This window comes from Amphibalanus amphitrite, unplaced genomic scaffold, assembly GCF_019059575.1.
Source record: "Amphibalanus amphitrite isolate SeventyFive unplaced genomic scaffold, NRLGWU_Aamphi_draft 000141F_arrow, whole genome shotgun sequence".
Taxonomy (NCBI): Eukaryota; Metazoa; Arthropoda; class Thecostraca; order Balanomorpha; family Balanidae; genus Amphibalanus; species Amphibalanus amphitrite.
In genome coordinates this window covers 791,037-816,166 of record NW_024881636.1, presented here as the reverse complement: position 1 = coordinate 816,166, position 25,130 = coordinate 791,037, and the positions used below count along the sequence as shown (strand labels likewise).

Here is a 25,130-nt window from a genome sequence, read left to right as displayed (position 1 = left end):
TCCTTGATTGAAGGTGCTTTGCAGTTGCTATGATCGTTCAGAGTCTTCCATACATAAACCTGCAGGGAAGAGTGACATTTCCCGGCAGACTTGACTGAGCGACTCGCGCCTATTTTCACACATCCCGTATCGAAATGAGGTCCCTCCCGGTGGACCCAAGTTCAGAGGGCTAATCGAGCCTCCCTGAATACTGGATGAGAGGCTTCTCCCGAGTCCTCGCTAGGAACAGACCCGTGACCCGGATAGCTTCCCAGTTTAGCAGGCTCCAAACACGCCGACCTCAGTGACAGGGCTCCCGCCTGGTCCATGAAAATTAGCAACACTCTGGGTCGACACTTCACTCAATTGGGCGTACTTTTATTTCTGCCTGGACTATGGCTAATTTTGGGTCGTAGCTCGCTACCAGAAAGTGAGGATTTCAGGTACGCCAACGAACGCCTCTGAGTGAAATTTAATCCGCATGTTTGTTTGATCCTGAACCAGTGCCGTGCGGCGATGGGGACTGTCGGATAAAATCTAATAAATCGGGTTACCGGACATGAAAGAGGACGAAAGTGACTCAAAATATCCCAGTGGGCGAATTATCCCAGTCAGCCCAGAAATATGCACTGATTCTGTGTGAGGCGGTCGCGAAAATACACCATTGCGCTGGTGGAGCTTGCCGCTGGCATTGACCGTCCCGGCGCCGATGACGTCAGGGCTCGGCGTGACGCTATCCCACGGTACCTATACCGGCGCCGCGCCGGTGTCAGGTCAGTCCTTTGACCCGGCTGGATGTCACCGGTCGGAGGACCGTGGGCTGCCGGGAGGGCAGTTACCGGGCCGGCCGGCTCCGAGCTGCGGCGGCTGTCACTGACATATGTGATCGCTCCACGAGCTGGCAGCCGGAGCTGTGCTCAGCCCGGTGATGAGACCGTTTTGAGCGGCCATCGGTGCAGCGGCCGGCTGGAGCGATGGAGCCGGCTGGCGGCGCTAGAGGTGCGGCCGGGACCGATCAGCGGCCGCCAGTGTTGGACGGACGGTTACCGCTCCCGCTGCAGACAGTGCCGAGGGCTGGACTGAGACCCGGGCAGCTGGGCTGGTGGCGGCTGACCTGAGTCCGGCAAAGTCCACGTCAGGCTACGGCAGTGGGCGGGGCGGGCTGGGTCATCCCGGGTCACCGTAAACGAGACTCATCCTGACCGTAATCGTGGCGAAGAGAATGAGCGAGAGAATGCCGCGAATGTCGCGGGGACATTGGCACGGAGCGGACTTACCGACACGACCTCTCAGGAAGAGAACTCAAACACACCTGCCCAAATCGACAGAGCTCTGAGGTGATCGGGGACATTGGCACGGAGCGGACTTACGTTGGCCTGCCAGGGATATAACTCAAGACACACCTGCTCAAATCGACAGAGCTGGCCTCTGAGGTGATTGTGGACAAATGATGCTGAACAGACTATCTTGCTGTCTATTTTGCACGGCTAATGAAATATCGCGGGTCAAGTGCTGGAGCTCAGACTGCCCTCTATGCCTACTAGACGGACAACTGAATGGCTGCATGGTGATTTGTAGGCTGCAGCTCGGACCGACAGACAGACAGACAGACAGACAGACAGACAGACATGTCAGCCCGGACCGACAGATGAGCTGACTGGCGCCGTCGACAGGACTCGACCCGGCTCCATTTTTGGTCGGAAGCTTGTTCTGCATGGAAAATGAATTAGTTGCCCGCTAGGAGACCCATTTCATTATGTATTGTGACGATAAATGTTCTGACGCAGTGACTCATTGAAGCGGCTCTGAAAGTTCTGTGGCTTGCCCAATGCCGCTATATTGACATCATCATGTTAACACAGCCGTAAATAGTGCCTTGTTTGGTCCGATATATGGTGTGCAGCGGGCGTCAGCTTACGGTGCTAATATTTTTGGTACAGTTGGTACAGTTCGGTAAACTGACTATAATAGCACACTGCACACCAGCTCAATGCACTCTATTATAGAAATATTGCTCGTGTGCCGCGTGACACCCAAGGTCGTAGGACGTAACGATGACATCATACCGACGGCAACGGCCGGACAACACTAAAAATGCACTACAATGCGTGATCAAAAATGTTCGGTGCTGTTCGGTGCAAAAAAGCTGACAGTAACGGTGTCTGGTATTCTGACGATTTTTCTTCCTTCGCCCTCAGGTGGTTCGCCTGAAGCAAGTCGAGCACACTCTGAATGAGAAGCGAATTCTCCAGGCGATCAGCTTCCCCTTCCTTGTTAGTCTGCAGTACCATTTTAAGGTGAGTCGGTGGACGCGGGTCATTGGTTCTTCAAAACATCTCTTGTCAAATCCACTGCGAATCTAACTTGTCTAATATTATTTGGCTCTTCATCGCAAGTTGTATTAGCACCTGTCGTTGCAACGTTTAGTCTGACTTTTGTTTCTCACTGGTAAATGTTTTGTCAGTGTTCTGCTTGTGTTATAGTTTTCAGTCCCAGAGTTCCCCAATTGTTTTCAGTCCCCGAGTTCCCCGATTTGCAAGGAACATGCCAATCAGCTGCGCTTATTTCAGTTATTGACTTTCAGTGTGCATTGTGCATTTATATCGCTGTGACTGTTTAGGGCGTAATGGATTTAGCAGAGCGGCCGTTCAGGAGCGGTTCCGACATGCCGCTCGGCGGCGGCTCGACGTTAGGTAGGCGGTACGTGGGCTGATTGTGCAGCTGCTGGCCCATTGTGGAGCGGGCAGTGGGTGGGCCCTGTCGAGACACCTGTGGATTCGCTGAGCATAGCGGTAGCTGAATGAGACACACGAATAAGAGTAACGAAATGTCTATTCTGGGTGCTGAAACGATTCGTGAATCACATGTAAAACAGTGTTGCTAGTGGAAAGGAGGATCAGAACAAACTGTAGACAGAGACGTTTCATTAATCAGTGTAATTCGATAACAGACCTTGGCGTTTGTGTTTACCGTGGCTTCAGTACAATGTGAATTCCTGTTTCGTAACGGGTGTTTTAGCGGCAATCTCTGCTGCTCGCGGCCAACACTTGTGTTTGCGTTGGCTGTGTGTTCACTACGCCGAAAGTTACCGTATTTGTTGACGGAGTCTACATGCTTCCCATCATAAGGATGCGATATTATTGGCGGCGTTGTGGCAGCTATCTTGGGATGACTTGATGTTTGGCCAAGCTTTGAATCAGCTTCACTGAAATGACGTAAAAAGTCACTCTAAAAACCGTACCGCCTCGCCGTGTCGGGGAGCGGATCACCGTCATTGCTGCTGTGTATGGCACTCGGCATGCAATCTAGGCATTTTTCAGCCGGTTCGTGTGGGCGCTTACACTACTAAATCGCGGCTAAATTTAGTTTACCCATTAAAGCCGGGCTGTTCCGGCGCGACTCGTTCGCTGCTGCCCGGCTGCCCGAGCTGAGCGACTCTTCATGACAGCCCGTCGCCGTGTGGGTGACACACTGAGCTGAGTTGGTCCGGTGTTCCCAGACAGTCTGAGGCGGTGACCTCTCGGCCCGAATTAAATCCACCTCTGGATACTCCAGGGTACCATCTGGGCCGCTCTCCAACCCATTCGCCCGCCGACTCAATTCACACACAGGGTCCCCGTAGACCGTGGCTGGGCGTGTGCCGGTGTGTGGCTCTGTTCTGCCTCCAGTTCTCGTCTGTGCAGTCTGGCCGCGTTATGCGCCGCGTGATGCGGAGGGTATGGGCCTCCCCCTCCCCCTGCGGGGATCCGGTGTCACCGCCGGCCCGCGCCGCCCTCATTACGGTCTAATTAGCCCCGGGGATGGGGAGCCGGCTGTCTGAGGCTCCCGGACGATCCCTGGCACAGCCTAGTCTGAGCTGCAGCAGCTGTCACAGACCCAGGAGCTGCCGCAGCTACCTACACACCGGGGCTTTGTGCATACCCACACCGGCGCGCCCCGCGCCCGTGAAACCCCCGATAAGGATGTGATTAGACGGGCACCTATTGGGCGGCCGGGGAGGTTATCGAAGCTGAAGAAAAAGGTCTGACCTAGATCTGGGCAGGATCAAAACGGGCTGAGCTCTAATGGCCAAGGTGTGTCGCGGCTGGAGCGGTAATTGGCAAAGCCGCCCGGACTGGAATGCAATCAGGCACGGCTGCATTGTGTGCGGGATTATTGACTGATTATGTAACCTTTAATTCACGGCCTATCAGTTTCAGATAAGTGCCTTCATTGTGATGCATTTAGTTGCAGCGCAGCGTGCCAGCTGGTTTTGTCCTGTGAAGGAAGATATTTGACCATTATAATGTTTACATTCCGGAAATACGTTTTAATTGCTGCGTCGTATGCTATTGCGAGACAGCCGGCCCGTGTCATTTTGACTCGTGCGGCGGCCAATGTCGCCCCTTCAGCGTCCTCAGTAGGTATAGCAGTGGACGTGGTTGCTGTTCTGTGTTCCGTGCATCCCCCAGCCATATGACGTGTCACCGTTACAGGACAACAAAAACCTGTACATCATTCTGCCGTACGTGTCTGGCGGAGAAATGTTCTTCCACCTTCGCCGGCTGAGGGCCGCCACCAAACGCGGCTTCCAGTAAGGGCCGGCGCTCGGCGGCGGGGTGTCCGGGCGTGTCCGTGTGTCCCGGGGTGTCCGCGGGGTGTGTTGTCCGGGTGTCCGTATTAGAGCGCCGTGTCGCCGCCTTTTGCAGGAGCCGCTGCTGTTCCAGCTCCGCCGCTCAGAGGGACCCTGCTGTTGATATTGTGTCGTCTGCTCTGGGCCGTTTGTGTTCAGCTGGCCTGCGCGGCTGGCGCTAATGCCGACCCCGTTCTGTTGCAGGATAATTCAAATTTGTACATGGTTTTAGAGTACGTACCCGGTGGAGAGATGTTCTCTCATCTTAGAAAAAGCGGCAGGTTTAGGTAAGATCATTGCTGGCGTGCATGACTCTCACCGCTCTTTCTCACAGCATGCCAAGCACTAGCATTGCATGCAGGCACTAACCCGGCACATTCCGCTCTATACACCGGCACTTGGGGCATGCCCGGGCCAGACACGCTGCTCTGATCGCGATCAGGTCGTGCCTTGTCACGGTCGGCGGCCGGCCGTGGCCGTGCGCTTAGCGCGGCACATGCGGGGGCACGTTTTCCTCGGCATACATTTCCCTGACCGGTCGTAACTTCCGCGGGCTTGACGTCAGCCCTCGGACCGCTGCGCCCGTCTGAGAGCGGGCAGGCAGTCTGCCAAGTCAGAGAGGGCCTCGAGTGGCCCGCCCCCGCTGCTCAGCCTCAGCCGCTTCTGCCGGCGCCTCTGCCGTCCAAACGTGCCCAGTGAGCCCCCAGCCGATGTATATGGCGCGGAGCCGCATTGCAGGCGGCGGCGGCGGCGGCGGCGGCCAGTTGGGATGAGTGGCCGGGGGAGGAGGGAAGGGGACATGACCGATCACTTGGTTCCGTTTGATCATGAGCCCGGCGCCGCTCCGCGAAATCTCCGGCCAACAGTCGTCCCATTCAGCTCCAATCAGCGTCTATCAGTCCTATCTGTCTATTTATACATCTGTCCGTCCGTCTGTCTGGCTGGCTGGATGTGTCCGTCTAAATTATTGCATCAATGTCTCTTTAAGTTTTTATAATTGTTATATATTTTGCTTTGGTGTGTCGTTATATTTTCTTTTTGTTTGTATGTGTGCTGATAGCTGTCTGATTGTATATCTGTCTCTGTATGTCCGCCTTCCCATGCCCACCTCCATACAGTCCCTAACTTGTGCCATTGCGGTCCGGCTGCGGCCACAAACACAGACTTCAGTCCGTCTGACAAGTGACGCCTGCGGCGCGGCGATAAGGCACCGTGATCCGCGGCCGTGCGGCTGCCCTCTGGGGCCGCTTTATAAGTCCGGCAGTAATCGGGGATCGTTAGAGACTGGCTCCGCTGAAACCGGACGTGATTGTCAGTCCCGTGGAGCCGCCGGTCCGGTGCCGACACGGCTGTCCTTGTCAGATGGTGTCCCACAGACTAGGGTCGCAGGGGCCGTGCCTTTCGTGTCGGCGTCGGTAGCACGGCCGCCACATCGTTTCTTTTTATGTCCGGATACAGGCTGGGCGGCGAGCCTCATTAAATCGTCGGCTCTGCAGTTAGGCTCATCAGGCTTTGTCGGCAGCCGCGCTGTGGTTCGTGACAAGAATTTCTACTTTTAGATGAGGATTTTTCGTTTCCTCTTTCATAAATCAGGCTGACAGAAAAAAACATGCCCTGAACAAACACGGAACGGAACGTAATTAATAATCAACGTGGTTCGAAACTTCTCCGAATAAAACTTATCCAGCGTGCGTAGGCGCGGACCTCGCCATCTTAGGGAGTAGGTATTCGGTTTAGGAAGTATCCGATATCCACATATGCATTTGTGGGCTGCCTTATTACTCGTACTTGGAGATTTGATATCGTTACGTTATCCCTGTCACTAGTTTAGACTCATTTATTACTATTTCCATCTAACCTCATAAAGTTTCTGTTTCTGTTTTTTTTTTTTTTTTACTACCTCAATCGCTCCTCCTGTTTGGTCCTTTTTCTCCTTCCCCAGTCCGTGCCCCCTCTCCATACCTGTCTCCCTCCCCCTCCCCAGTCCCCCTGCCCCGGCATGCGTCGCCGCCGTCGCCGGCTCGGTGCCGATGTATTGATCAGAGGCGCGTGCCTCTGGTATCCGCGGTGCGGCGCGCCGGCACACAGATGGGGCCGCTCACGGCTGGCGTGACACCGCGGCGGCACGAGGAATCATAGATCACCGGACTGGTGGACGGAGCTCGGAGAGGCACTGTGGGTGGCTCACAGCGGCTCAGGGCGGCTCGCACCGGACACAGGTGGTGTGGACTGGTCCGAGCGGCTCAGCCGTGGCGGCAGGACCATGCCAGAGGCCGGGGAAGGTAGCAGTGGCATGAGCGGTATCGGACAGTGCCAGAGGCCGTGGAAGGCATAGCCGGAGCTGGCGAAACGGGTCTAACGCGACTGCACTCCTGGGTGGTGGCTGTATGGCCTGGGGGATTGAATAGGATCAGGATAACACCGATGGTAGGAGAAAATTCGCCGTTCTTGGCATTTCGAAGGGATCTGACCTTACATGCCCGCATGGTGATGCATCGTCTATGTGCCTCTAATGCACTTTGTAAAAGGTCGTGACACACATGCTTTACTGACATCCGCTTTGCGACCACAGCTTTATATAACATCTATTTCAGTCCTTTCAGCTTTTGCTTTTGTGTCTTGCAGATACGCACGCTGGCAATTAACTTACGTAAACTGACTGCCGTCTGTTCTGGGCCCCCTAATCCTGCATGTGGCTGTGGTTGGTCGGCTAATGGCTGAATGGCTGGCGATGGTTGTGCGCGCTGTTCGCGGTAGCACATAACTGGTGAAGCGGCGCACGTCGGCACGCCACGCGCGCGGCGGCTGTAGCGTGACCGGATCACCCGGCTCCGTGTGCACCGGTCGCCTGTCGTGCACACGGTTCTGTGTTGATTGCGTCAGGTCCGTATTGTCGTCATAAATCTACACGGCTAATGAATTGGACAGTACTCTGTCGATGTCCGGGTTGGTTAGGTCGACGTTGAGTTGTGTGTGATGTGTTGTGACTCGTTTTGACTCTGGTGTCTGACCGGTGACTCCCGCGACTCCGACAGCGAGTCGCACTCCCGGTTCTACGCGGCCCAGATCGTGCTGGCGTTCGAGTACCTGCACTACCTGGACCTCATCTATCGGGACCTGAAGCCTGAGAACCTGCTCATAGACAGCCAGGGATACATCAAGGTAAGAAACATGTCTCTAAACCGTCATTTAACACACAAACGTCCTTCCATTTTTGTCAATAAAGATGCTTCTCTCAGCTTAGGTGTAAACGTTTCTTTGGCACATCAGTCAAAACTCTTCCCATTGGAGCACGTTTGGTCTCTAAAGGTGAAGTAATGATGCTAATTGTGCACAATCATTGCTGGTTGATCGTCATTTGTTTGGTTGCGTAGGTGTGCGTCGTAATTGCATCGCAGAAAGTGTTTATTTTAATTTTATTTATTTTTGAATATAGCGGTTGATTATTTCCTGGTTCGTTAAAATGAATGCGTACACTTTGACTTGGCTTGAAGAGATAGCGGTTTTATTTTCTTAGAATTTACCGTGCAGAGGTGCGAAGTTTAGTAAACAGCGTAGCCATGTTGTGAGCTCCGCTCCGAACCTCGAGTAGTCAGAATCCCTCCAAGTTTGTTCCAGCGTAAAGCCGGACAAGTTGCACGCCAGATAGAGTTTAACCGTACCCAAATCGTGATCTGGGACAGGCTTTGCGCAATGGCCGCTGGGCCTGTCTGGATTCCTGGTCATCTTAATCGCTGATAGCCTGATCCCAATTATGCTCGCCCGGTTAGACTGACGTATACCGTATCTGTGAGGTGGTGCGCGACCTAGTTCGGCCGGCGCCGTCGGGACGCGATCTGATGTCTACTGATCATCTGTGGCCGCTCATCGCACCTCGCTTAGCGTACTGAGCTAAGCGTACTGAACGGACCCGGATGAGTGAGCTGAGAGCGCCGAGCCAAGCGGACTGGGCTGAGCGGACTGAGGCTGAGCTGAACGGCCCGAACTGAGTGTACTGAAATGAGAACGTTGAGCTGAGAGCGCATGAGCTAAGAGTGCTGGGCTGAACTGATTAGGCGAAGTGTGAAGACCCCTGAGCTAAGTGTCCCGAGCTGAGAATCCTGAGCTTAGAGCGCTGAGCTGTGGGCGCTGACTGCTGACTCTATCAATTGACTGCCGTTGATATTGACTGCCGAGCTCAGTTGACACCTGAGCGGCCCTGGGAGCCCGTCGTCTGTCTCTGGCGGATACCGCGTCAGCTCCCATGCACGCTGAGCTCAGCTGTCCTTCAAACACCGCCGGTCGTCTGAAACCCCAGCCTTGTGGCCGCTGAGCGCTGAGCTTGCCTGGTACGCCGGTCTCGGCGAACCCGCTGACCGCTGAGCCCGGCTCGGACCGCCGTGGGCTCCGGGCCGGTCCTGTGACCTTCATACCGTCTGAGACCGGCCGCTGAGACGGACAACCTCCCGCCGGACTCAGCGGGACCGGTCAGGCTGATGGACTGATGGAGGTGGGGACCGCTCTACCGACAGCCTGGGACGGGGGACGGAGTAGCGGGCGGGTGTGATGGCTGATTGCACTGTGAATGCATGATGACGGCTGTTGGGTGTTTATACAGCTGTCGACAGCCCATTGTGCAAAAGAAAGTGTGACAGACCACCTGCGATCGCTACAACTGCGCTGTGTGCTGAGTGATTCAGTAACTTATTGCGACGAGCTCCACGAAACGCTTCTCGGTACCAGTACAGACAGAGGTCGGTGATAGCCGGGGCTCGGCCAGTGACGACACCCGTTGACGCTCTACCTCGCCTGACAACGGACCGCTGCAGCCCACCCGCGTCTGCCGATGGGTTCGCCGACCCCGGTGGCGACCGGCGCCGTCGCGCTGCGTCGACCGATGAGTCCCCCGTCGCCGCCTGTTGACGCCCTGTGACTAATGGCGCCGGTCGGGGCCGGCTGGTCGGCAGCCACCATCGATCGATGGACGGTGGGCGGGCCGGGAGGCGGCGGACGTGACCTCGGCGGGCCTGAGGTGCCGCCGGGGCGGGCTCGGAGTCTTCCGCCGTGCTGGGTCCTGGGTTCTTCTGTACTGGTGCTAGTACGGCCTGCAAGTGTCGTCGACCGTCAGACATTCCACTGAACACCGTCCTCAGTCCAACGTTCGCCTTCCGCCGCCCATTCTGCACTGCCCACCGCTGACCTTCCATATTAGACGGTCATGGCTGATTCACGGGAGAATGTGACTGTGTTGCGCGGGTGATGTAAACTCGAAGTGAAGACGATGCTATTAATTTGTCTCTTACTGACGGGAGAAATGACTTCAATTGACGAAGGAGGGACATCTCTACAAGAATATCAACACTACCTGCCAGTTCCACTGCAAAAGCATCTACTGAGAAGGCCTGGAAGAAATTATCATCATACATATGAAATATATTACTCATCTTTTATCCCAACATCATATGTTCCGCTCTGCGGGCACTTCCTCACAATTAGCTTTTTTTGTACGACGTGGCAACCACCGATCATCAGATGTTCCTGCTTTTTTCGCCGCCTGTCCTGCACTGCAGCAGATAGCCGAGCACGCCAGGGCTTTTTGGTGTCCGTTTTTTTGGACGTGCCTCGTCTCCGGCCCGTCGCCCAACAATGATATCCGATCGTCGCGGCGCCGCCGTCGTATCGCGTTTATTATCGAAGCTGTGACGCGCGCGGCGCCGCCGTATATGTGAGCTGCTGGCGAGCTGCCATCGGCCGTCAAAGCTCCAATAGTGGCTGCCGCTCGGCGTCCAATGCAGGCCGTCCGCCGCTGGTGGCGGGCTGTCGGATACAGTTGGAGTGGGTGGTGACGGGCAGGCTGCGGAGCCCGCGGCCTGTTCTCGCTGGTGTGAAACGTGCGTGTCCGAGCTTCATACCTCCGCGGAGTGAGTCATTGAGCCGGCTCCTCCGAGAGGCCCAGCCTTGACCGGCCGGCGCGGCGCGGAGCGCTGAGGGCCGCCCCCGGCTGTCAATATATGAGCCTCATCTGCCGGCGCACCTATCTAATCGGACGGTCATTATTGGTCCGGGGCCGGCCGGTGGCGGCGCCTGCCTGCACGCGGGCAGGTCGGTGACGTCGGCTGGGCTCAGCGGCTGACCGGGGACTTCCAGCAGGCTGAGAGCGACCGGGGCGGCATGAGTAGGGGCTGCTTCATGTGGCTTCGGCGCGCGTCAGGGCAGCAGAGGGCGGGACATCAGACGTAAGAGGGCGGAGTTTGGGAAGGGTGTGAAAAGCTCGGTCTTCCCTCAGATAGTCTATGTTATCCATGGAGTATCCACAGATGCCTGTGTCCGCCGAGTGAATGTGGCTGCACGGAATGGATCCGGATGTGCCCGGCGGCCGCGGACGCTAGAATGGCAGTCCCTCTCCCGTCAACGCCACCTGATTAACCAACGGCCTCTCTTGACACGATCAACACACTCGCCACTCGAGGGCCGACCCAGGCGGCAACGACCCGAAAAAGCGCCCCGATTGATCCCAGCCACGAAAAACTGGCTTTCACCTGTGAGTGGCGCTACACCATGGCGCAAAAGAATTTCTGGCGGAGCCGCAAAAACTCCAGTTGTCCGTTCAAGTTGGAGTTAAGGGCGGGCCACATTAGGGGCCAATAGCATTCCGTGAAGTTACGACTGATGATAAGAAGTAGCGTGGCGTCGACTTGGCTCTAAGGCGCGGGACGGCAGCCCGGACCGGCGCCGCTCGGACGGGCTGGGCGGCGTAACGTGCGGCACCCTGGGTCTCTCGGGGCGGATCCAGTGGCTTCCGGGCGCCTCGTGCGTGCCAAACGGCGCCTCGGACCGGCGAGCGCCGCTTTCACTCTCCGTGGAGACGCGTGATCCCTCCACCTGATACAGTCCATACGGGCGGTATCAAGACGGCGGGACTGGAGGGCGGGTCTGACGGCCGCGCGGCTACCGCCCCACGACTCCACGCCTTCAAAGGACTCAGAGAGCGAGAGTGAGAAGAGAGCGCTGTTCACAGCCAATCATGGGTTGTTGTGAGATGACGAGGCGGACTTTGGCTGAGGAATCCTCTTCCTATGGGCGGCGGCAAGTGGATGACATCATCAGCATGGCTTCTCTGTCAATTGGCCGCCGTTTTGGGGCGGTGGCACATGTTACCCGCCCGGCCAGCCAGCCAGCGGTGCTGCTTTGATAGTCGTCTGTCTTTTGTCACTGAGGATAAGGCCGCGTTTTTCCCTCTCTGGCTCAGAGTACAGACTCACGCTTTGTTTACGCCGGTGACATTTGAAGACCTCCGGTTGGGGGCCGTTTAAATCGGTTTCATAGCGAGCCGCGGTGCATTTGACCTCACGGTAAAACCCGGCTGAGCATGAGTGGAATCTTCATGACGTCTTCTCGAGCAGAGGATTTTTGCCAACAGTGCCCTCCGAGCTCTCGCGCTCAGTCAGGAAGTGCGCAGTATTTCTCCAAGTGCGCGCTGGTGTTTGGCCAAACGGCGCCGTCCCCGGTTCTATGGTGTGGCTGCCTGTCCTGTATGCACGCCCCGTTCCCGCAGACATCTGGTGCGGGGAATTAAGCCCGTCATCCGCCCACGACCTGAATTACGGCGTGCTCCAAAGGTCAGCGGCGCTCTGTTTTCGAGGAACATGTGCGAGGCGGCATCGGTGTGTTCGCCGCGCTCAGCAGTACCGCTCAGTGCTCCCAGACATAACATCCCGTCGGCCGCCAGGGACTGTGTCGCCCTGCAGAGGGACGTTCTCATCACCGAGGGAGGGAGGGGGTCATGAGATGCGACCGTTGCTGGAGCGACTAGTCGCCTGTCCACTCGTCCCCGGCGGCCGGCGCGCTCGAGAAGAGCTCTTCTGGGACGCGCGGCCGCCCACGGGTTCTGATTATGAAACGACCCGTGACCGTGAAAGGTCAGAGGTCGGGTGCCGGGGGCTGCCGAGCTCGGTAAGGTCGCCGGCGCGGGTTTAATGGCATCGAGAGTGTACTTGAAGCGCTGCAGCCAGAGAGAACGTGTGATGTCCCCGGGTTTGAAATGTCCCGGATGTATTGCAGCTGACGGCTCCCGATGTTAGAGCCCAGAGGATGCTTTGTTGATTATTTTCAGTTGGATTATTTCAGCTCGTGAATGTTTGTGACATTAGCAGGGGCTTGTCTCCACAGCACCGCCGCTGGGACGATCGTTATCAGCCGTATTTGGCTCCAGGAGCCCAGCCTCCCGGCCAGCTCTCTTTTCTTTTCTTTTTTATTTTCTATTTATTCCTTTGCTTTTTTCTTTCTAGCCTGGATACTCTCGTCTCTGACCCGACCCTCCCTTGCTCTCTCCATCCTCTCTTCCATTCCCTCTTCTACCCTCCCCCGACCTCTCTCCTCTCGCCCTCTCCCTTGCGTCCATCCGCTCTCGTCCCTCCCTCATTCAGTCTGGGTCGCCGGGCTGGCACGCCACTCGCTACGGTGCAGTGACGGCCCGCGGCCCGGGGCCATTTGTGCGCCGACATGACCTCTGCCATTGGATACCAGAGGTCACCGAGGTCACCGTCGCTGCTGGCATCGCGCTGCGGGCGTTGGGGGGGGGGGGGGGCTCTGCGGCTGGAACGAGCAGGGAAGGAGAGAGTGCATGCATTAGTGGCTCTGGAAGGCTGATTAGTGGCGATAAAACTGACTTTGACGAAAATATCTGAACGGTTTCTTGGGGAGACAACCTGGTATGCATGCCGATGCATTCATGACCCGGCTACTACGTCGTGCGCCTGTCCAGCTCGGGACTTCCGTCGGGAAGCCAATCATCAGCCCTCGGCACGTCTGGCTGTAGTATCGGCTCCATTCCGGTCCAGTGACAGCCGCCGTCGGCACCGACTGACCGACACGATAAGGCAGCCGTCATTAGCCGAGACACCTACTGCGCGGCACCGGCCGGCACGCGGCGAACGCGGCGCGCGAGACGATGGAGCAGTGACGAGTCGCGGAGGTGCCGTCAGGTGATCGGACGAAACGAAACTCGAAAGGCATGGAATAAGACAATCAACCATGATGCTCACAGCAGAAGTGTGTCGATAGGTGGACGAAGCGGTCTTTCAGCGAGGGTAGAGTCTTCTAACCACGTTACGGAACCCTATGCTGGCCATCGAAAACGCTGACTATACAGCGCTTCTTCTATCGTGAGGTCTACGTTGCGTCGCTGCGACGTTCCCCTGTTGGGTGACCTCCATCCAATGTTTCGGCCGATCGCATGACATAATATCAGCGGGCGTGCCGCTGGCTCGGCGGCTCGGCGGCCGATGACGCGTCATCGGCGCTATCAGCGGATGCGTGCTGACACGGCACAGCCCCCCCCCTCCCCGGGACCCCACCCCTGTCGATGGGATGTCACTGACCCAGCGTCGTGTCCGTGTCACGCTCTTTGTGTGGCTCGTGACAGCCACGGCCGCGGGCTCGCTGCCACAGGAAGTGATGGTGTGGTTTGTGGTATGGAGGACACTACTGGGATGCGCTAAATAGATACAATAACGGCATTGGTGCTGAAAGAACGGCAGTGACTAGGGTGTGTGGCGAATCCGTTTACGACGTAGAATTTTATTTGATCAAAGTCAAGCAGATCAACGTCAGTGCGATGTCTAAGCAGCTGTCGGTGCGGGTTCGCTGCTCCGGGCCTCCCTGGAGGTTTTGAGAAAGCTCTCAGAAGTGTCAGCATTGGACCTCCATAGTTTTTCGCTCCGCCATCGATCTACATACTGACCAGGATGTGGGCACTCGCGGGGTGGCGGCGAAAGCGCCGGCGGCAATGAGGAGCTCCGTGGGGCTTCTCTCGCCGCGCCCAGTGCCGACGTTGGCTGGTTTCTCTGCTCGTGACGTCACTAACGTCAGCGCCGTACGGGCGTCTGACGTCACGGGGTGTCGCCGACAGGTCGTACATACCCCCTGCCTCCTCCCCGGTGGTCGACCCTTTCCGGCCGTCTGCGCAATGAGGGGGTATTGCTGGACGGTATCAGTGCGGGTGCGATCAGACGCCCCGCGGGTGTCGTAGTGCCGGGCTCGGCAGGTGGTGAATGGCGTACGTTGAGGGACTTTCCGGCAGTGCGTAGTTGCAGTCAGCTCGTAAAACAGACTCGCAGCTTGGGAAACAGATGGCCAGTGACGCAGGTGACTGCGGAGTTTAGTGTATGGTGGGCTGAGGTCGTGGTGCCGGTATGCATGGTCTGTCTTGGTTGTGGTTTGCCGGGGTGATGTAGCGCAGTAACATAGTTGATATGGGGCGAGTCTTTGTTGAAATGGTCGCGAGTTCAGGCAGCAGATCGAGGTCAGCAGTCAGCATGGCACTGAAATCCCGATAGTAATTGATTGCGATGACAATTTCTAGGTCAGTTGGCAGATCCTTCTTGAAATTGTCTTTTAGTCTGTTCTGAAACCCACTTCTGTCGGTTTAGACAGAGAAAATATTGAACGTTTTGTTACAGCCCAATTTATCGTCTCGTTTGTCCCAAACTGTGTGCCGTAATTGGTTAATCAAAGCAGCATGATGCGCCAAACGGCCGTCGTTTGGGCCAGTGTTTGTGGCTCGTGTATACCGTCGGGGCCGATGATGCGATTATTTACAGCGAGCAGCCGGCTGACTGAGCTCTGACTCAGCACTTGGCTCTGTTTATTTGATGGCAAAGGGACTCAGTCACTAAACTGGTACATGAGCTTGTCCCGCGGCCAGTTGAGACGGCGTATCGCTTACAGTGGCTGTGCTGTGTCCTCCCATCTCATGGCCTTAGCTCCGCCGACCCCTGGTTCGAGCTCCTGTGATCGTCCTTCTGACCTGTGACCCCGCCGTCTGTTCTGCCGCAGGTCACTGACTTCGGGTTCGCCAAGCGGGTCAAGGGCAGGACCTGGACGCTGTGCGGCACCCCCGAGTACCTGGCACCAGAGATCATCCTCAGCAAGGTAAGAGCTGCTGTTCAGTCCCGGCCCGCGATCCCCGCTCAGTGGGGTCTCTGTCCGCTGCCCGCCCAGTGGTGCCTGTTCTGACTCCATCCAACTGTTTGGTCGAATCCGGAGTGTTTTTTATGAGTGTGTCCATATGACTGGAGTCCAATTTCCAAATGAAGGGAAAACGTGCCTCATCACAACACTTACCCAGACTTCAAACACTCATAGACTTTACACTTAGGTACAGATTTTATGCCGGACTTCTCAGACTTCTATTTGTCGTTGCCTCCGGCATTTATATCTTTATTTGGCTTAAAATCTGCCTTCTTTGTAATTCCGTCTAATTCATCCTACTTTTCTACTAGAAACATTTCCCAAGCCGATTGGTTTCGTTTTTTGTTTATTGCTACTACATCTCGTCCTACCGTATGCTCCCATTCCAACTCCCTCTATTCTCCTACTCTCACCGTATGTCACCCCCGTCGGTAAACTAAACCTCAGCTCGTCAGCCCTGTCAAAGCTGGCAACTTTTTAATTGCTTCAGTTTTATCTCAGACACGTGATATGGCCCAGTTGGTTAATGGCGTGGTCGTCTGCTATTTCAAGGAACTGCCATGTGGCGGACTGAGTATGATAAACAGTTTTATACCTTGACATATTACGTAAGAGCAGAGTAACACCCACACATTTAAGCCCATAAATGTGCCTCACATGTTTAAAAACATGGGCGACACCAAATTGATAGGTATCATGAAACATTTGACCTAAGAAGCCCGACGAAGCAGATCATGAATGTGCACTTGGCTGGTCAGTCGTACCTACTGTCTGTAACCATGAGCTTTATCCTGATGTGTCAACTTTGTTCGCCCCCTGATTCCACCGCCGATGTGGCCTTTCTGACTCGCGACTTGCGCTCGTTCTTACCCTTGCAACACTTTTTATTGACCAGCCAGGTGCAGCGTTAGCGAGCGCTGCCGGCCGTTAGCTTACACCTGTCGCCTCCCGCCGCGCCGGCTGGACAAGTGTGTCCTGCCCCCCCCCCCCCCCCTCCCACGGCCGCCTCTGTTGTGCCTCGGGCGGTGGCTAGCTGGCCAGAGGACCACCCTGCCCTCCCCCCCCCCGGGCCGACTGCCAAGCTATATCGGCAACAGCCTGTTAGCGCAGCCCCCCCCTAGCGCCGCCCCCCCCCCCCCTGTCGGCGGCCGAGAGGTCAGGGGTCGAACGTCGCCGCCGATGGCCGATGGACCGTCGCTGTTGGTCAACTTTGGCAGCCGCCAGACTGACTCTGAGAAAACAGACCCTGAAAGGGTTTTCACCTACCGACGTCACACGTTTCGCCAGAGGCGGTGGAAAGGTCGTATGGCGGGAGCAATGAACTCAGCTCCCATATTTGTTTTTACTCACATCTGAAATACAGCTACACGCGAAGTGAGGCTGTCCGCATCGCCAGAACACCATGATGTAATTCCCTGATGTTTCGATTCTTGTTCCGCTGGTTACAGCGTTAGCCCACGAGCCATTCCAGGAAACCTCGCGGCTGCTTAGCCTCATAAGACCCTAATGGCGCCGCCAATAAGACGGTAATGGCGCCGCCACCCGGGCCGCGCGACACGGGCGACCTTTGCCGCTGCCGCTGGCGTGCTGGCTGCCGGGGTCACCGGGCGGCCAGGAGGCACGCCTGGCCTCGGCTGGACACGCGTCGGCCACCGCGGCTGGCTGGGCGGGCAGGAAGGGAGGACTCGAGTGCTAACGGGCGGGGTGTTGGTTTTCTGCCCCGAATTCGAATCGAGAGGAACGAATCTGAGGATGTGGAGTGTTGTACTTTTTTGCTGTACATATATTTTGCTAGCCTGATGTTTGAAGCGAACCAAAGACATCAATTTTCCCAGGTTTGTGCATATAGATCTAGCCAAGCCTACGTTCAGCTTCTACGAGTATATCTACATGCGTTGTCTCTGACAGTTAACCGCCGTCCGATCTGACACCACCCTCTCCTCCGTCCACAGGGCTACAACAAGGCGGTGGACTGGTGGGCGATGGGCGTCCTCATCTACGAGATGGCCGCCGGCTACCCGCCCTTCTTCGCCGACCAGCCCATCCAGATCTATGAGCGGATCGTGGCCGGAAAGGTACGGACGCCGTAAACTGCGCAGTGTCGTCTCCCCTTGCTGCAGATCAGTAGCTGCATTCCCCTTTCCCTCACGAGCTCTCGGCAACCGCGCGCTCCCCCTTGCCAGCACCTGACATCTGTTTTCCCCTCTTTCTCGCCAGCTCTACGTAGCTGCCCTGTCCTCTCCTTGCCAGCTCCTGGTAGCTCTGTTCCTCTCTCCCTCGCCAGCTCCTAGCAGCTGCGCGCTCCCCCTCTCTCCCTCCCCGATAGTGGCAACTGGCAGCCGCCGCGCCCTGACGCTGCGCAGTCGCCGTGAGAGCTGAGCGCCGACCATTTCCTAATGGACGGCCCGTGTCGCGTGCGTCGCCAAATAACCGCTGCCGGCCAGACTGGTGACGCGACCAATGGGACCGACCACCGCGAGCCCTCCGCGAGCTGACAGAAACTGCGTCAGTCGGCGGGGCAGAGTCGGTCCTGGGTGACTTCAGGCTCGATGGAGCTTGAGACTTACTTTAGTCATACCTTAATTAGTGTCTGGAAACTTGTAAAGTATGCGCGTTCCTTGTCACATTGTCCAGGCGCGCCTACTTGACCTTCTTTTTGCGATTCGTTCGGTGCATGCTTATTCGCTTGTCCACTCGCAGCGCAGTCTCATAAACGTCGGAGCGTGCTCCTCAGCAGCAGCGCGGCCGTGCCATATTGCGTTTTTGTTCGGTTATTTGTTTCTTTTTGTTTTCGCCGAGCGCCAGGACGTTGAGTATAGGCTGGCCGCCGTTGTCCGGACGCCAAGCCGTAAGGCTGCAGCTGGTGTTGGGCTGCTGGGGGCTGCTGTTGGGGCGGCGGGGCGAGCGATAGGGAACTCATGTCGGGTAATTCCGCTCAGATATTGGCAATAGGTACGGGTAGGTAATATGTAACAGGGAAAACACCCGGCTGTGTCCAGGGGACAGGTACTTTTTGCTCAGAGTTTACGGACGCGATTAAAACAGCCAGTCCTCTTACGGAGATGGAACTGAAATGGTTGCGATCACGGTTGCCGAGTCTACATCAGAGGACGGCAGAGTCTGCTAGACTCACATGGACAGACACACATCACATGGATCACAGGGTGGGGTGTCCATTGGACATCCCACCCTGACGAGCAGCGCTGTCCAGACCGCGGCTCTGTCCGTTTTCGGTGGCTGGCCGGCGGTGTCGGTGGTTTCGCCGGAGACTCCCGATATGGTCCTGAGCTCCGTCTGCGGTCAGCGAGACGCCGAGCTGCGCCCTGCGGTCAGCAGACGGACGGAGCCAACCCGCCAAACTGCACGTGTCACCTCCGAGAGCCGGAGACTGCGGGCTTAGAGGCCGGGGGCCACCGTGGGGGAGGGGTCTCTGCACTACGCGCCATACGAAATTACACCCTGGCGAGTGTGTTTACTGCGCTACACAGTGCCCAGTGCTCAGTCGTACGTGCCCCTTCACCAGCACTGTTGCTGAAGTTATGTGATGAGTCACAAGAGAAGGGCTATTCGAATACCGTTACGGGCAGTGGTGGGCGGTAGGATATGTCATGCGTCATTGTTTCTGGCACCCGTCAGCGATGGCCTTTTAGCACTGAACTTGGCTGCGATCTATCAGAGTAGCAGGCGGATACCGGCTGTCACGGCATCAGAGAGGGTTTCGACAGGTGTGGGGATTCGTCATTCGCCGTGAAGAGTTGAGTATTTTTGGCTTCGATTTTCAGATCGCATTTCATCTCTCATATATGGCGTTTTTCCAGCCGTATTTGCTAAGAAATCCCGTCGGGCTGTAGCCATTAACCGTTAATTCTGTTTTCTCTCGGCCCTGCCGTCGTTCGTTTATGATCCACTGTCTTCAAACAGAGTCCCTTTCCTGCAGCCTTCCGCCCCATTACACCCCAGCTGAGCCCGCTCGCGCTGCTGGCGACGCGTCGGCGCCGACGCAGTGCGTGACGGCGCCGTCGGCGGCGACGGGGTCAAGGTCGGTCACGACGGGCGCGGTGCGGCTGGCACCGACCGTCACCTGGCGACGAACGCGCAGCCGCGCGCTGGGGCTCGGCCGCTGCGCAGTAGGTGTCCTCTGTCGGGCCGACATCCCGGACTCCGAGAGGACTTGAATTCCCGCCGTCCGTGCCGTATTGGAGGAATCTGCTGGGGGAGATTTGATAGCGCGAACCGGTTGGCTTAGTGGCTTTTTTTGCAGTGTTTGTTGGGTAGAGGAGGCATGCATACTATAGTCTCGTTATCTTGTTTGTTAGGTGGCAAGGTCCGGCTGGCTGAGTGACGGATAGTCAAGTAACGCGGTCCAGCTGGATGCCTCCTTCCGCGCTTTGGGCACTTTGCATAGACGTACCGTTTTGTGATTCCTGTCCAGTGCTCTGTTAGGTAGGCGAGCTGTGCTGCTGCTCTGTTCAATGCTGCAGGCTGGTTAGCACCTGTCCCATGCTATGGACATTGGACATTGCCGCAGCCACCTCTTGTCCTCTGGCGATGCGTCGTCTCGTCTCGTCCCGGCCGGCGGCGTGGGTCGGCAGCCGACGGTCGTCCCCCTCTCCTCCCGCCCCGCCCCGCCCCGCCAGGTATTGATTCAGCCCTGGGCGAGTGACGGCCGCGCCGGGACTGCCTACCCGCCGGGCGCGGCGCGGCGCGGCGCCGCGGCGGTCTGCCGTAGGTAATGTCGCTCTCCCCGCGGCTAGGGAAGCTGTGTTCAACAACAGCTGGGGGACAGAGTGACAATGTGACCTGTTGATACCACGCTGGTGCGAGTGTTGTGTCCGCTGTGACTGACTGTTTTCCCTTTCTGTCGACAGGTGCGCTACCCGTCCCACTTCAGCTCGGAGCTGAAGGACCTGCTGCGCAACCTGCTGCAGGTCGACCTCACCAAGCGCTACGGCAACCTCAAGAACGGTGTCAACGACATTAAGGGACACAAGTGGTTCGCCACCACCGACTGGATCGCCGTCTATCAGAAGAAGGTACGATCGAGCGCGGAACTTAGGTAGTTCTCTGTTTCTTTTCTCGCTGGTCCGTGAATTTTCGGTTTGCGTTGCCTTCTTGTGGCATAAACTGCATGGTTGCATTTTCGGCGTATCTGCCGTTGTTCATGCTTCTCAGAGATGTGGCTGTTTTGGATGTGACTAATTAACTGATTGTATAGATAGCATGCTTTTATCACTATTTCTGCACTTTTTCTTTTAATTTCTGTTCTCTGATCTTGCTCCGGTTTTCTGACTCAGTTCGGTTTGCTCAATTTGTAGTCGGTCTCCTGTCCCTAGTGCTGCCCTCTACGCCACCTCTAGTGCTGCCACCTATGCTTCCCTGAACGGCTCGCGGACTAGCTGAGTCGCCTCACTGGGCTGAGCGCCGACCCACGGCCGTCCCGAAACACACGGTGGTCTACCGCCCTCTTTTCTCGCCTCTTCGTCGTTCATTCCCTCTTACCACGGTCAAAACAGCTGAAGTCTCCTCCTCCAATGCCACTCGCCTCTCCCCGAATATCTAAACTGCCTCCCAGCCATGCGGCCCTCCACCCACCTCTCACTCACTCTCCACCCTCCCCTAGCTCTCTTCTCCCCATTCCTCTTCATGCTCTTCTCCTCCCCCGCTCGGCCGTGTGCGGCGGCGGCCGCGGGCCGGCGCTCGGCGGCGCTGGTGGCGGTGGCGGTGGCGGTGCGCGCACTGCGCTCGGTGCTAGCGCGCTCGGCTGACGCGCCGGCCGCACGTCTGGCTAGGTGCCGGCGCCTTTCTTGCCGACGCTGCAGTCTGCCGACGATACGTCCAACTTCAACACGTATGAGGAGGATCCGAACGCGGTGGTCGAGTCGGCCGAGGCACTCTACGCCAGGGAGTTCGCCGACTTTTAGCGCCGCCGCAGCATCGAGCAGGGCATGTGAGACGGACGGGCGGACGGGGCGACGGGCGGTTCTGTGGTTGATAGAACTCAGTGAGCAAGACGTCGTGATTAAACTGTGTTACTGATTAAGATTTTAACACTGTTAATGTAACGCCTATCGTGTTTTATAAGTTGTAGTAGCTATCTGTGGTTAGGTTCACGGTGGTGTAAAAATGACAGGTCGGGCTATAAGCGGTGGGCTGCTGCGACGTCCCAGACTCCCAGTGCACCACTAACTCTGTGTTCGTCCGCCAGGTGGAGGCGCCGTTCATCCCCAAGTGCAAGGGTCCGGGCGACACGTCCAACTTCGATGACTACGAGGAGGAGCGGTTACACGTGTCCTCCACGGAGAAATGTGCCAAGGAGTTCGCCGACTTCTAGCGGCGACGTCCGACAGACCGAACCAAGTGCCCTGCGCGGCCGGAGCGCCGCGAAACGCCCGGAGACGGGCCATAGTCAGCGGCCAGCGCGGCGCGCGTGGCCGGCCGCGCCCGGGCCGCCTCCTGCCCGACCCACCCCCGATCATTATGCTATTTTCTGTGTAATTACTGGGTTTTATATTGGACGCGACCCGTCTGCCGAGAGCGAGTGCGAGTGGTGCGCGCGTGGCGGCCGGAGCGCGCTGGACAGGACGGACGTGGGCCGCCGCGCCGGCCAGAGAGTGAGTGGGAGCCAGAGTGGGAGAGAGCGCCCGCCGCCGACGGCGGTCGGACGGACCGCGCGTGTATGCGTGTCTGCCCATGCCGCCATAGAGACTATTTAACAGTAATGTTGTACAAACCCCGCAGCTGACCTAATCTCATCAAATTCTGTCCTATGTGACGGGCCGCGTGACGCGTGACGCGCCCGCCGCCGCCGCCGTTACGCAGCTGTTGGTGTGTGTGCCGCCGTGACGGAGCTGCGCCCCGGGCCGCGGCGACACGCGCTGTGCCGCCGCACTGACGACGGCGTTCGGATGCAGGGGGTGTTCTCTAGCGGACAATATGGGCAGCCTCGGTATCTGTTCGTCAGTGTTCATTGTTTGTAGTTACAGCTGCGTTCATATTCTGTGATTTAGTTGGAGATTTTCATTAATACATTAAAGTATATTGAGAATCGCCAACGACGGTTTGCTGTTTTGTTTGCGATGTGGCTTTGGAATGGAGCGTTTGATGACAGTCTGGAAGACTACGAAGAACGACTTCAAGTAAGCGCAAACATCAAATACCATGACCACAGACTCGAGTCCATCGCCCTTGAACCCGCTGTCGCGTAGTATCTGCCATGGTATCGTCTCATCGTTAAAATGAGCTTTACACTCGGCTTCGATTCTTCATTTCGAAGTCTACCGGAAGCCTAGTCCAAGATTCCTTTACTACTCCGACCTAATGGGTGCGTCATGCTACCCCGCCCCATGGCGAGCGTCGATATAATCATTCCAGGAATAAGCCAATGAAAAGTCGATTGTGAACAGGCAAGGGCTTCGAGAGCCGAGATAAGCGCATGGCTTAGATAACATAACGAAGTTGGCAGGCTTTCAGACTACAGTGGGTATTATAGAGAGACGGGGTCCATTCAACTGGGGGAACGATCAACTGGTTGTTGATGAAAGAGCCGAATAATCTACATCGTCTACGACCATTATTTTTTTCATCATGGTTGTCTTATTTGTGATATTTTGATTGATTTTTTGATATTTGTGATATTTTGATTGATATTTTGATTGACTTGTTGATGTAGTCCGGGTCATCGTTGTAGCCACCAGCTAAGGTCGTAAATTCGTAATAGCGGATAATATGTAGTACAACCTGGTTAACCCGCGCCCAGATGGGGTCTGCCGAGCAACGCGGTCTGATGGGGGGGGGGCCATTTTGGCCCCCCCCCCTCAGATCTCGAGAACCACGCAACATAGCGACAAGCGGTAAACGGTGTTGGATAGCCCCAGCGGGGAACTACCTTGTGACCCAATTTCATTGACCTCGGTCAAACCGATGACGTCACAGGTCAGGTCAAAGGTCGAATTTTCACCGTTTACAGGCATTTCAAGAAATGCGTTGTAAAATCGAGTAAAATGCATTTCATTGAAAATCATCGATGGAGAAATGCTCTTCAAACACATATTTTGCTATTTGAGGTCACTGATACCAGGTCAGGTCACAGAGGTCAGGTCACTGGGGGGTCACAATATGAAAGTGTCGTGTGATACATGTTTTATGGTCCATTTTACATGACAAATGCGATTATGTGGGTCAGACAGACTTTAGGGCCAGCTTAGGTCACGTTTTGGTCAAGGTCAGGTCAAGGTCAGGTCAAGGTCAGGTCAAATTAGGTCAAATTTCAAAGTTGATATTTTTGCATAAAATGGGTATCGATTCGATGCAGCTCGTCACGGGGAGTTCAATGGTGGTCTCCGTTTTGCGCTACGAGGTCTAGAACTGCTAAAAATTGAGTTCAAAAATTTGACGTCATCAATTTTTAACAGTTTTTTCCCTATAACTTGGCCAAAAAAAGAGGTATCGATCTAAAATTTGGTATGTATATCGAAGAGCGCAGGGACTATCACATATATTCCGGTTTTTTTTCGAAATTCGAAAAATTTTTGGAAATTTTTTGAGTTTTTCTAAAAAAAATCAATTTTTTTGATTTTTGGGGGTCAAAATCCCAAAATTTCGAAAATCCGAGATAGCAGTTTTGTAGCGCCGTCTTTTCTCTACACAACCACATAAAGAACTTTAAAATTGCTTGTTAACTGTAGAATTGGTGAGCGTTTCAAGATGTCATGTTTTTTGCTCATTTTTGCTCGAACATGACCTCAGTTTGACCTCAATAACTCCTGACCTGAGGTGACCTGTGACTTGAAATTTTGTGTGAAGGTGTCAAATTGATGCCCGGTAAGGTACCCAAAATTTGGCGGCGCTGCGCGCCGCCGTTTTCTCGCTATTTAAGAAAAACCACAGGGGGGGGGCCAAAATGGCCCCCCCCCCATCAGGGCGCGGGTTAAACTGCCATGCAGAGGCAAAAACGATTAGTTATGGCGATCAGGCCCATGTCGTCCCCTATCTCCCTGTGTGTCCAAGTGCACAGATGACGTCACACGAAGGGGCGGAGTCGGGGGCGGAGCCTGGCGCAACGGCCGCCATATTTGAATTTGTTTTATTAGAATGTATTCTATATTTTGGGATTCAGTCAATTGTTATCGATAGTTTTATGAGCGGTTAGCTGTAATAAACGTGATTTATCAAGAAAAAACATATAGGTATTCTGCTTGCAATTTCAATTTAAGCACGACCCGCGCCTAGATTCGAACGCACGACCTTTGGATTACGGCGCAAGCATCCTAACCACTACACTACCGCGGCGGCGTGGCGGCCGGCGGAAGGGAGGCTGCGGAGGCATGGGGGCTTTTTTACGCATTTTTGGAAAAACTAATGGGTTTAGTGAAAAAGGCTTCTTAGATAATTCGAAGAAAAATGTCTCGGCTTTCCGATGATGCCCTTAGTTTTGTGCTAGCTTTAGCAGAGTTTGTTCTAGAGCGCTTCAAAAATCGCCCATTTGCATAGGACTTAAGCGGGACTTCAAGACTTGCCCCCAGATGACGTCACGAGCTGACGTCACGATCAGGTAGAATCGCCGGACGACCCTACCTGGTATATAGGGCCT

General features: G+C 55.8%; 1 protein-coding gene across 19 annotated transcripts in view; it reads left to right on the top strand.

Moving 5' to 3' along the window:
* LOC122382523 (cAMP-dependent protein kinase catalytic subunit 1) overlaps positions 1–22,586 on the top strand; it is a 142,663-nt gene extending 120,077 nt beyond the window's left edge. For 5 of the 19 annotated variants that reach the window (XM_043367969.1, XM_043367967.1, XM_043367968.1 and 2 more), the window contains 7 exons: positions 2,178–2,276; positions 4,796–4,878; positions 7,627–7,753; positions 15,407–15,502; positions 17,494–17,616; positions 20,410–20,574; positions 21,747–22,586. In XM_043367969.1, the coding sequence (XP_043223904.1) occupies positions 2,178–2,276; positions 4,796–4,878; positions 7,627–7,753; positions 15,407–15,502; positions 17,494–17,616; positions 20,410–20,574; positions 21,747–21,872 (819 nt within the window). In that variant the 3' untranslated portion in view covers positions 21,873–22,586. Of the gene's footprint in view, positions 1–2,177; positions 2,277–4,454; positions 4,553–4,795; positions 4,879–7,626; positions 7,754–15,406; positions 15,503–17,493; positions 17,617–20,409; positions 20,575–21,330; positions 21,489–21,746 lie in introns of all 19 variants that reach the window. The other 14 variants (XM_043367960.1, XM_043367961.1, XM_043367959.1 and 11 more) reach the window with 5 other exon arrangements.
* The last annotated feature ends 2,544 nt before the right edge of the window (positions 22,587–25,130 follow it).